We start from the raw sequence: 12,563 nt of genomic DNA on the forward strand, positions 1-12,563 counted from the left end.
GACTACATTAACCACTTAAGCCCTATACTTTCGTTGTACAACGAAATCAGGGCTGGGCAATGCAGTATATCGATATTATATCGACATCGTGATATGAGACTTGGAGTCGATTTTGGATAATGCATACTGTAATAGCATGATATGGCATAAGTGTTGTCTTTTCCTGGTTCCTTATTTTATAGGCTACTTAAAGAAATTCTGATATTTCAGAACATTTTACACATTTAAATAAATGAGATATCATCACAATAAATTATTGTCACAATATTGATACAATATTTGGTCAAAAATATTGTGATATTAGATTTTGTCCATATCGCCCAGCCCTACAATGATAGCCGATCTACAAGCTCACAATGCATCGCAGCGTTGTGCGATTGTAGACGTGCTATTTTTGTTATATTAGAAAATTAATAATTTAGAAACGTTCGCCTCTACAGTAATGACACTCCCCAAAACGGGGACGCCAGGTTGAAAGTAATTGACAGGCTTGTGTGTTCCATGTCTTTCTGCTCTGTGATAAAGTGCCTCAGTTGAAGTAGTCGACCAACTCCGTTACCTCCATTATGCCCGATTTCTACTTGGTCGCACGCCGTGTCGCGCACCAGAAACAGCCGATCTACAAGCTCGCTGCTCGCATGCTTTTAGATCTGCTATTTGTGGCCTGCGACAACGACGCGCTACTAAACATGAATCGGCTGATTTAAAGGGATAGTTCACCCCCAAAATGACCCTTTTCTATCGATTAGTCACCCCATGCAGACTTGAATTCATGGATATTGCTTTGTTTTTGTCGCATTCCTAAGCCAATAATTTGATGACCGATGGTTCCGGTAGGAGACACAAATAGTCTCCTTTGTATCTCCTACCGGAACCGCTGCCTACCGCTGGTCATCAAATTATTGGCCTAGGAATGCGACAAAAAAAATAATCCATGAATTCAAGTCTTTTTTTTTTGGGTGAACTATCCCTTTAAACTTGGAGGCTGGAGGGCTGCACCTGCTGCTGTAGCTGTGGTTCATGGTGGCTGGAGGGAGGAGCCGGCTCGCAGTCCTTGGGACACTGCTCCTCGCCCCGGGCGTACATCAGCACGAGCGTGACCGTGGCGAAGGTGGCCGCGTTGACGGGGAACGCCCGGAGCAGCGTGGAGGTGAGGCCCCGCGTGAACACCATGTAACCCTCCTTCTTCACGCTCTGGCGTATGCAGTCGGCGATGCTGCTGTACTGGTACACCCCGCCCACCCCGTCCGCCTGGAGGCGGGACTTGATCACGTCCACGGGGTAGGTGGAGAGCCACGAGGCGATGCCCGACATGCCGCCGGCGAACAGCAGCTTGGGGATCATGTAGGGGTCGTCGGGCTCGAAGCCCAGGGAGCGCGTCAGCACGTCGTACGTCAGGAAGTACACGCCGAAGCCCGGCGTCTCGCGGATGAGTGTGGTCACCATGCCGCGGTTGACCCCCCGGACCCCCTCGCGCTTGTAGATGCGCACCAGACAGTCCAGGGAGTTCTTGTACAGCTTCCTCGCCGACGACTTCTTGTTCTCGCCGGTCCCTTGCATCTGCATGCGCGTCTTGGCCAGCTCCATGGGGCAGCAGATGACGCACTGGATGGCGCCCGCCGCCGCGCCGGCCGCAAACTGGTTCAGGGGCGTGTCCTGGGCCAGCATGCGCATGGCGTTGCCCTGGACGCCGAACACGATGGCGTTGATAAAGGTCAGGCCCATCATGGGGGATCCGATGCCTTTGTACAAACCGAACATCTGGAAGGGGAAAGAATCAAGAGTTAGAGTCGAGGCAGAGAGAGCAACGGATCAGGCACTAGAGCCCTGATAAGTTGCTTTTCCTTGGATTGTTAATCTAACCAGATGCTGAACAGGTGTTTCCTTATTGTTTAAACACATGCTAAACAGTTTCCTTATTCCTTTTCCTTATAACCAAAGACCGACTTGAAAGAAGAATCTTAACACATTTTATTATTTCCAATATCAACTAGAAAAAGTGCTCCTCGGAGCACAAGTCTCCGCCAGGTCAGGTAGGTTATTATGGCCTCCTGGTGGCGCTATGATAGGTCAATGTGAAAAGGGTGCCATTTCTTCTTGGAAATCGCACACCGCGTTCATGATTTGAGGAATTTTGTTCAAAACGGACCAGTTTTCTATCCTGCAAACTTTGGAAGCCAATGTTATCCAAGTAGGATGGAATAGGAAATATCGGACACATCCATCTTGATCACATGACTAGAGATACTGTGTACCGATTTGCGTGATTTTTGGACAAAATCTGAAGGAGTAAGAGCAAAAAAAAATGTTTTACAAAACTCAGCCTCCTGTTGGCGCTCTAAAAGGCATAGGGAGCGTGCGTGCAAAGTTTCACGCAGATCGGTGCAGTTATAGCTAAAAACGTGAATCGGCCTGTTATAGCGCCACCATGAGGCTGATTTGAAAGTTTTGGGCAAAACATACTCTCTCGCCATGCCTTTCGGCCTGGCGGAGACAATAAAAGGCTTGAAAAGGAAACAGCAACAACCATACTTAGTGGCATAATTTGAAAAGCAGGGTTCTCGATATCCGAGCAGCAGGTAAACAAAACAAGCTCTTATTTTTTGGGTAATAAAATAATCGAGAAACGTTTTTATAATTGATTAAATGTATTAGTCTGATTAACCAATTAAGCCCTATCGTATACTTTGTTGTACAACGTTGTCGGACTGTCAGGCAAAAATAGCCGGTCTGCAAGCTCTCAAAGCTCAAATCGAATTTTTTTTAATCAAAATGAATTGTTTTTTTCATAATCGATTAGTTTGATTAACTGTTGCACCCCTACTTGCCAAGCTAGTAATTGACTGCAACAGCATGTTTTTGTCTTTGCTAGTTGCTCATCACTAAAGGGAACTTCTCCCAGAAGTTACATAGAAAAAATTTCTTGTTTCATATGAACCATTCAAGAGAGCAGTGTAATGGCTAAAACCCTTCAGATACTGTAGTTTACGAGCAAACATACTGCCCCTTACAATGTCAACACATGTCAATAAAAAGTCATAGTTTTTAACATATGAGGTTTCCACCCAACAGAGACGATACATATTGTATATAGGCCTGCCACAATTATTACATAATCACCTGATCCCAATTATTATTATTTTATATTTTACATAATCGTTTCAAGGTATACAAGTATTAAGGATAGGGCCTGTTGCGGTCACAGTACATTATTTAGGTTGAGGTCATTTCATTGCATATTTCAGTAACAGCCTTTGTATTACAGTTATTTGTCATATCTGCCCTGCACAATTGTTGTTTACAAAGCCTAAAAGGCAAACAGAAATGTAATTTTTATTGATATATTCCCTACATCCCTAAATGTATCAAGAAGAAAAGTAGTTACACTGCACACGCTAGTTATAGGCAGTTCCGGTGCATCAGAGGAGCGGTACACAGCTCCAAACGTGAGAAAGAAAGCACTAGAGCAGCTCTGACTATTATAATTCATTTTTATTAACAAGGTGCAAAGTACAGAATGACTAACGTTTCAATGTCAGTGCATCGTCAGCAAAGTGATGGCTGACTCTGATGGAGATGCACTGACCTCGAAACAATAGTCATTCTGTACTTAGCACCTTGTTAATAAAAAAGGCTTTGAAATAGTTTGAGCCCCTAATTGTATGTCATACATTTACGTATTGAGGAGAAGGGACTGAGCGACTTCATTGACACATATTAGAAGATGAGAGATATAGGCAGTAGTGATGCACACATTGCACAGGTCTGGGTTTTTTAAAACTCAACCCACCTGACCCGTTATGAGAGAACTACTGTACCCGACCTGCACGCCAAACATGGCAATTGTGTCTGAACTGACGCTTACCCAAACCCGCCCGACCCGGGGGTCAACCAGAGGTGCCCGTGGATCGTGGGTCAACCTGCGTATCACTAGAATGCAGCATAGGGAAGGTTCTGGTGGGGAGGCTCTGGTGGGACACAACCCCAGGTCAACAGGTGTTTCTGTTAGGTTCCAGAACGTTCAAACTCTGGGGACTATATTGGCATTTTCACATTTAGATCCACGTGTGAGATACATACCGACTCCTGACGTGCGATGGACTGGAAACAATGGAAGGTCCCACGGTACAGAGGCTTGTCTACATTCTGGACCTGCAGCCTCACCTGGGAAACAGACACAGGGTCACAGGAATGTCTGGGGAGATCGCAGATAGCAGATTTACAAGCTCATAACATGTCACATTACAATGTTGTGTTATCATGTACCGACGTCTGCATTATATACTAACCATAGTAATCATAACCACATGATTATAATCATAAGATCAACCTGGCCAGATTGTACGATGCACATACATTGTGACACTGTACATTTGGTCTGCGAGACTACAGCCAAATGCATACTCCATAGTGCAACAACAGTGGCCTGTGAAAAGAATATAACTGATCTACAAGCTCAAAACACCTTGTGTTAAGATACGTGAGTATTTGTTCAGTTATTTTCCGCATGCACGCACGCACGCACACACTAATTGATTGGCTCCATCTCTTCAGGTGTGTGCTGCCTTTGTTGACAGCTCTCTGGTTGACAGTCAAATAATGAATCAGTAGAGCATCCAAACACGCATCCCCTTTTATTTTTGAGTTTGCTCTCACTCATCACCCCCCCCCCCCCAAACATTTTCTCAACGGATCTGCATGAATCACGCACATATTCAAATATATCAAATTAAAACAAGTGACAAGTTTGAATACCTGTTCCTCGTCTACATTTTTGTGGCGACTCCGTCTCAGAATGTCATGAGACATGCACTGGAATGTGTCGTTCGACCAACATCTCTGGAAGCATTAACTGACCTTAAAATAGGATACGTTCCCGCCGGAGGTATCCATATAGTGAGTTTACTGCCTCCTTTCTTATTTTCATATCAGGGCACGTATTGTTCAACAACTGAACCATGACCCAAAGCTGCAATATGTACCAAACTGTTAATTGTGTAAACTGCTACATACTATTACTACAGATCATTTAGGCAATTCAATATTAGGACAACTTTGCCTACCTTCACTGTGTCAAATGGATGACCAACCAAAACTCCAGCGGCACCTGGACACAGAGAAGAGAGATGTGTGAATGACGGGTCATTAATACATAATAATAAAACTCAAAAACTCAACTGAAATTACTTAAACTGGGTCCACACATTATCTATAAATCTAAAGCAAAAGCAAAAATACCTGATCTACAAGCTCACATGCTATTTTTGAAAATGTTTGACTTTTTTTTGCCCAAAATAGGGACACCAGGACAGGGTTAATGTGGTTAAGACCTTCTAAATGTAAATGTGACATCAAACCAGTGTAACGACTTAAAACCTAGCTTTACACAGTAGGCTATACAGTATACTTTAAACCATTAAAACCGGGAATTGTCATTTTGGATTTTTGTGTAGGCTATTCAAATATAGCAGATCTACAAGCTCACAGTGTGGCACGAAGTGAGCTTGTACATCTACTATTTTATATTTTTTGGGGGAAAATCATGAAACTGTTGATTTACTACTGATTTAGACAGAATTTTGTAGAATAATCGGCCTCAGATCTTGACGCCAAATCTCTCCACCGAAAATAGACGATCTACAAGCTTGGCTAGATTGGCTCAGAATTTGAACGGCCATATGGTTAAAGAATTTCCAGCAGCAAGTACAGTACAGCACAGTACAGTATAATCATGCAGCATGAGAAATGTGTTGTTGCCGCAGGGAATACGCTGCCTCATCCTCATAGTGAATAAAGGCCCAGCACCAACCACCCTCAGCACTTCTCTGGACGTTACATAACCTAGAGAGTCTCATGCCATTATACCCGTGTTCTGGTGCCAGGTTGGAACTTGTCACTCGTGACTCTTTGCGCTTTGCTGTAACCCAATACGACATGCCTCTCTGACCTCGCCGAGAGCCTCATGAAAACTTCACTCAGCATGCCGGAGCTCCACTGACTGTCTCTAACCCACAACTTCAGGATACATCATCTATTGTGAGCTTGTACATCTGCTATTTTTGGGTCATTTTCCAATTTCTATTTCCCCCCAAATCGATTATTCGATTACATAATCCAAAAATATATAGATATTTTTGCATGTTTTGATTCAACTAAATTGATCAGTTGGATTAACTGTTGCACCATCCTATTGATTTGGAGGTAAAACGCTGCTCACAATGACATCACTCTAGTAGTAAACTAGTAAACTTAGCTTGCCAGCTAATCCTGTCTAATCACCTGCTTGGTCACATGACTCAGGGTAAACTGGGCCTATCAGGACACGGCCCTGGCTGTAAGTAAGCTTGGCAGAGAGAACACATGCCAGACATGCAGTGAGTTTGAGACGATGAGGGCGGTGGTGGGTCGTTATCCTCGTTGAACTGCAGTACTATTATTTACAACCTTGAACACAGGTCACAACAACGAGAAGATAGCAGATGGGGAGCATTGATGATGACGTCATATTGGGGTTTCCTGAATGTCACACCGCACATGTTTTAAATGTGTCATTGTAGGTTGTAGAGGCTATACTGTATGTTAACTTACGCTGAGGCATTTACACTGTACTGTACGGTAATAGGCCTGAATGAACTAAAGCTTTTCTAACTCTTTAGCTAACCCCTTGCCTTTACTCCTCTGGTACTGCGAACTGCAGTGTCACGCAAAAATATCAAAACTAGCAGAACGACAAGCTTATTAGATCTGCCATTTTTGCTAAATATACTTTTTTTCTTCTTTTTTTTGCCGATAATGACATGGCCAAAATAGGGAGGTTGAAAGTAGTTGATTTTTATCCCATGGAACAGGACATGGGTACGACTATAACTCCCATTTCAGTCAGATAACTCACAAATAGATTGAAAACATCTCATTTCTAAAATGTAAATATACGTGCGAAACTGCGAATATTATATCATTATGATATTTTCGTAGATCTGCTCCCTTTTGAGCGCACGAGAGGACAACCATTTAAGAGCAGGGAGATACATTATATACACAACAAGTTGTTATGTATTTTCCCCTCGGGAGGGGTTGTTATTAACAACCCCTACCGAGGGGAAAATAGAACCCTTACGGGAAGCAGATCCCACACTGGTGGTGTTGCAGTCAGTGGTGGTGGTAACAAACACACACACGCACACACAAACGCGCACGCACGTCAGCTGTCCGTGTCACCTCGGTGACACTGACAGCAAGAGGAACAACAGAGAATAAGGTGAGCTTGAACAGGCCGTCGGATTGGTCAACTGCTTGACACGTCAGTAGTATGACACTTCACATATACTGTGTACAGTGTACACCCACATAGTGGCGCGTGTGTGCGTGTAAACCTTTCAAGTATATCTGCCTGAACTAGCTCGCTTGCAGGCTACGCATCATTGACTGTTAAGTATTTGATTGGTCTGTGAATGGGTGTGTGTGTGTGTGTGGGCAGGGTTTAGTGTGGCATGTGTGCACTTGGGGGTGCCAGCTCCAAACGCCTTGTCTATCTTCGGTTGCCATGCCTCAATATTTAATGTTACAAGGCAGAGCGTGTCCCGCACCACACGTGCTTTACATTCTTCCCAAGACGTTAGAGGACGTCCGGGAGAAATACGACTGCTTGGAACATAACGCTGTGAATAACCCAGCATTCTTTGTCCGCACGTTAGCTCAGCCATGCTAGAAGCACCTCGGTACTGTACTTAATGTTATCTTTTCCCCGAAAGCAAAGTATGTATAGTATGCACGCCCTTATATGTATGTATAGCTACATATGGGCGTGCAGGAGGCCATCATAACAACCGGATATTGTCGCTCTCAGGTGGAAACGTTGTATGTCCAAAACAATTACTTATTATTACGTGACGTATCGAGCCTAAGTGGCTCCTCCTCAGCAACTTAGGCTCGATATGTCATGTACGATGGTGGAAGCTAATACATTTTAAAACTTTTGGAGCATGATACAGTACATGCATTTTGACATCTGCCCTGCACCTGGCACTATAGATGGATGGATGTGCGTGCTTATTATCCGCCTGTTTATTAGATATTTATTAAACCCACAGTCAGACAGACTTAACCACTTCAGGTCACTATTTTGGGCATGTATTTCTTTCTAAATCTTTCAAAACTAGCTGATCTATTGTACAAGCTCACAACACAATACACATCACGATGCACAACACTCACAACACTCACAGTTTACACACACACACACACACACACACACACACACACACACACACACACACACACACACACACACACACACACACACACACACACACACACACACACACACACACACACACACACACACACACACACACACACACACTCTCAAAGGACCACAATGGAAAATAAGCTCTCAAGCTTTATTGTGTTTTATCCTGATGACAGACAGGCATGACTATGGACCATGTCACTTGTTGTCAGTGTAATTGCATTGCTAGGGAACAGCTTGCGTCAAAGTTTATTTCCTGTTAGCTACTGACACAAACACTGCAACAGGAACAGGCAATAAACTTGGACCCATACAGTATAGAACTTATGTTTTAAGTGTGAAAAATTCTCTTATTCACAGCTTTTCACCTGCGCTACAAAACAAAATGGCCTGCAAGTTATGTGTGGGAAATGCATGAATATTATATTGATAACATGCTATGAGACTAGAATAGATATTGTCTGAGAATGTTGGATACTATAATATCGTGATATCGCATAGGTGTTGTCTTTTCCAGGTTTTAAAGGCTGTAATTAAAGCAATGCGATGTCCTTTTCTAAACTTATACCCGACTGTTCTAGCTGCTGTTCCATCTCAATATGGAAATATTTTTGTGAAAGCAACAATAGTCATCCCCACAATATCGTCGCAATATCGATATCGACTATCAAGGTATTTGGTCGAAAACATTGTGATATTTGATTCTGTGACTGTCCATATCGCCCAGCAGCTCTACTGCAAGTCAAACACAGACAAACAGCGATTAAGGAATGTAGGTAATGTGCTTAGTGTGCCGTCCTGCGGTGGAATTTAGAAAATGCACTTGTATTCATGCGATGGAGTTGCACATTGTTGTGGGTGGGTGGTGCTGTCTGGCTCTATGCAAACACATTAAAACTAAACAGTGAGATATACATCACATTGTTGTGGGTGGTGCTGTCTGGCTCTATGCAAATATATTAAAACTAACCCCTTAAGACCTGAGGCATATTCTTCAAAATCAGTAGTTCTCACACTATCAAGATTTTTCAAAAATATTCAAAAATAGCAGATGTACAAGCTCGCAGCACAGCACGGCACTGTGAGCTTGTAGATCTGCTATTTTTGAATAGCAAAAATCGAAAATGACACAGGCGCTTTCCCGGTTTTAATGGACAAGTGTGATCCATCTCCTTGTTGTAGGTGGGGCTGTAGGACTCAAACAAATTGCAAACAAAATTGAAACTTAAAATCCATAGTTAATTCATCCATTTTTAACTCTCAGAGTGTACAAATGGAACCCAAATGGGCCCGTCCCTTACGGGTCCATTTGGTTCCATGTGTACACTCTCAGAGTTAAATGAACATTGAGAATTGTACTGCATAACTGTCCTGTATCAAGGGATACCAATACCAAAACAATTATAATCCTCAGTGTTTTAACTCTTTAGACAGTGACTGGTCCGTTATTACACTCTCAGAGTAAAACACTGCGAATAATTCTCTAATTTCAGTGTTCCTTAACCAACTCAATAAGGGGTACAACGGTTAATGGAATTTAGTAATTTAATCACAAAATAAAAATAATCAATTTTAATATAAAATAATAAACGTTCAGGTATTTTCGCTATTTATGCAAAACACTGTTGTACGAAAATAGGGCTAATTAATTAATCAAAATTAATCAGACTAATGGATGTATGGTTGATTATAATAACAATATAATTTGTTTAATTATTTTATATTATTATTACTATTATTACTATCCAAACTATATCTAATCAATAGAATAATCACTAAGAATATAATCGACAGTTGCAGCCCCAATACTCAATGAAACTTAATTTCATTATTATCAGTGACTAATCACAACAAATCAAGCACAAGACACAGGACCCCAATGGAAACAAGCCATAGGGCTTTCTTGGGTTTAATCATTTTAGCATCTTTTTGTATAGAACTGTACTTTCTGTGCTTTTTTTTTGGCAAACTATTAATAAAGTATTCAATCAATCAATCATCAATCAATCAATCAATGTCACTCACCTCCAATGCAGCCAGCAAGGAAGTCCATCACCTCTTCAGACAGCAGGCAAGCAGCTGCTAATTAACTTAACTTACACTTTATGAATCAATGGTATGTATTTCACAGGTGTAACCGTTTATAGTTACTATAGCTATATAATAGCTTGCTAGCCAGCTGAACGAAACCTTATATTTGTCTACTGACGGGCCCTCCTCGTGCTACACTCGGCGACTAATGATATGAGACAAATAATGTAAACGTCAATTATCGTCAACTGTTCAGTTATGAGTAGGTGTCTGTGTTGTTGTGTGTCTGCAGCAGTGTGTAACAGAGCGCCTCATCGACCTCCATAAACCGCTATGAATGACACTCCTGTCTCCTGTCAACGTGCAACTAAACCCTTCCGTTGTTGTCCGTCTGTCTGTCTCCGCCAGGGGGGCGGGACACCGGCCTCCCGTCGAATCACATCACGGAACCGCCGCCGACACCCCGCCTGTTGAACTCGCGCTCGTCCTCCCATTGGCTGAAAATAGAAAAACCCAGAGTAATTTAGAAAGAGAGTAATGACAGTAGCGTCGACTCCCATTGTAAGAATGGAATGCGGAAGTGCTCTGTCTACGTCAATGAGATAGTTCCAATGTTTGGAACTATAGCCCATAGAGGCCCGCTTTGCGGCGAGATCAGAGCGTGACGTTACTCTCTCTTCTACACTCTGGAAAAACCCAACAACGTACCGCACGCCCACTTAGGTTCTGTCAGAGTGTAGAAGAGAGAGTAACGTCACGCTTTGATCTCGCCGCAAAGCGGGCTGCTATGGGATATAGTTCCAAACATTGGAACTATCTTATTGAGATAGACAGATCACTTTCGCATTCCATTCTTCATGGGAGTCAACGTTAGTGTCGTAACTCTCTTATATGGCTCTGGGTTCTGTAGCAGTGTTGCCATGTCTGCTTATTATAAGCGACTTTGGGTTTGTTTTTCTGTAAAGTTGCTTGTAAATAATGGCGGTTGCGGGTTGCTTATTTGGGGCTTGTTTCCTAATGTTGTTTAAACCAGTGGTTCTCAAACATTTTCAGGTCAAGGACCAGCAATATAATATATATTTGTTTGTCCACAGACCCCTCCATCTGAAAATGTTTTGTGCCAGGTGTGTGTTGTTAAAATGTCTCTAAAATAGGGAAGATTTTCTTCTTCTTTCTTTGGAAAATGGCAGATGTAGATCGGCTATTTTTGAATAGCCAAAATATATAGGTTTCTTTTTAATCATTTGGGCTTGTTTTCCTAGACCTGGTTGCTTGTTTCTCTCGCAAAATCTGGCAACGCTGGTATCTATCTATGGGATGGTCGCGCTGTGATTGGTTGTTGTCAGGGTAACAATAAACAACTAACGGAAAATATGACAGAACACAGTAGAGTAGACAGAACCATTTTAATGAGATGAAGATTGAACTTAACCATTGGATTTTTGACAATGTTTAAAAGTGTTTAAAAATGTGAAATCTTTTATTTATTCATTTATTTACACTATGTAATTTTTGGGGGAAATTCTGTCTCAAAAGCCCTATATATATATATATATATATACCCTTTTAAGAAGCAATGAAGAAACCTTACTAAAACACTTATTTCTGTCTGTCCGTCAGCCTGTTGTGGTCATTATAAGATGGAGAAATAAAACACGTATAAAAACAAACGTAAAACAACTACCGGCATACAGAGTAGATTATTTGACACATATCAAAAGTCAGTGTAACAACTTTCAATGATTCTTTACTAAAATCAAACGTCTACTGGAGACACGATTTTAAGTAGGCTATTATTCACCATATAATAAATAAAAACAAAACCTGCCCTCAATATGTCTTGCTCAGATATGGGCCATATGGCAGATTGTGTCATTTTACCCATGACCTTGATTGTGACCTTGATCTTTGAGTTCACAATCATCTAGCTGGCACAGCCAATTGTCATTTTTTATATTCTAATAGCAAAAAAAAGTTATGAGATGACTCAGAAATTATGTTAAAATGTTAAAAAGAAAGAAAGAAAGAAAGAAAGAAAAACACTTCTAGAGCTCCCAATTAGCACAATGGTTATTGGTGTTACCTTAATAACAATCTGGGAACCCATTGGTTCCCAGATTCCCAGCTCTGAATCTGTCTTGAGAGTTTTACCTTAATAAAAACAGAACATAATGATGTATTGACTTATGAAAAGGGAATCATTTTGTATCCTTCTTTTCCTAGTCTAGTCTAAAGTCTAGTGTATGGTATAGGACTATACCTTTGCCTGTTGTAGGCTTATGTG

General features: G+C 41.8%; 1 protein-coding gene across 1 annotated transcript; it reads right to left on the bottom strand.

Moving 5' to 3' along the window:
* Positions 1-953: 953 nt before the first annotated feature.
* Positions 954-10,605, bottom strand: LOC308103273 (mitochondrial basic amino acids transporter-like). The gene is made up of 4 exons (XM_080453188.1): positions 10,274-10,605; positions 5,064-5,107; positions 4,081-4,164; positions 954-1,761 (listed from the first exon to the last, which is right to left on the bottom strand). Exons 1-4 carry the CDS (start codon positions 10,299-10,301, stop codon positions 973-975), a joined length of 945 nt encoding a protein of 314 aa, XP_080309314.1. The 5' UTR covers positions 10,302-10,605; the 3' UTR covers positions 954-972.
* Positions 10,606-12,563: the final 1,958 nt, after the last annotated feature.

Source organism: Gymnoscopelus braueri, assembly GCF_963280865.1.
Source record: "Gymnoscopelus braueri genome assembly, chromosome: 16".
Lineage (NCBI taxonomy): Eukaryota > Metazoa > Chordata > Actinopteri > Myctophiformes > Myctophidae > Gymnoscopelus > Gymnoscopelus braueri.

Excerpts from the sequence above, each read along its gene's own strand:
- LOC308103273 (XM_080453188.1), bottom strand. The coding sequence starts at position 10,301 with ATGGACTTCCTTGCTGGCTGCATTGGAG. Across the intron at positions 5,108-10,273 it reads CCTTGCTGGCTGCATTGGAG|GTGCCGCTGGAGTTTTGGTT; the intron begins GTGAGTGACATT and ends CTCTGTGTCCAG. Across the intron at positions 1,762-4,080 it reads CCATCGCACGTCAGGAGTCG|ATGTTCGGTTTGTACAAAGG; the intron begins GTATGTATCTCA and ends TTCCCCTTCCAG.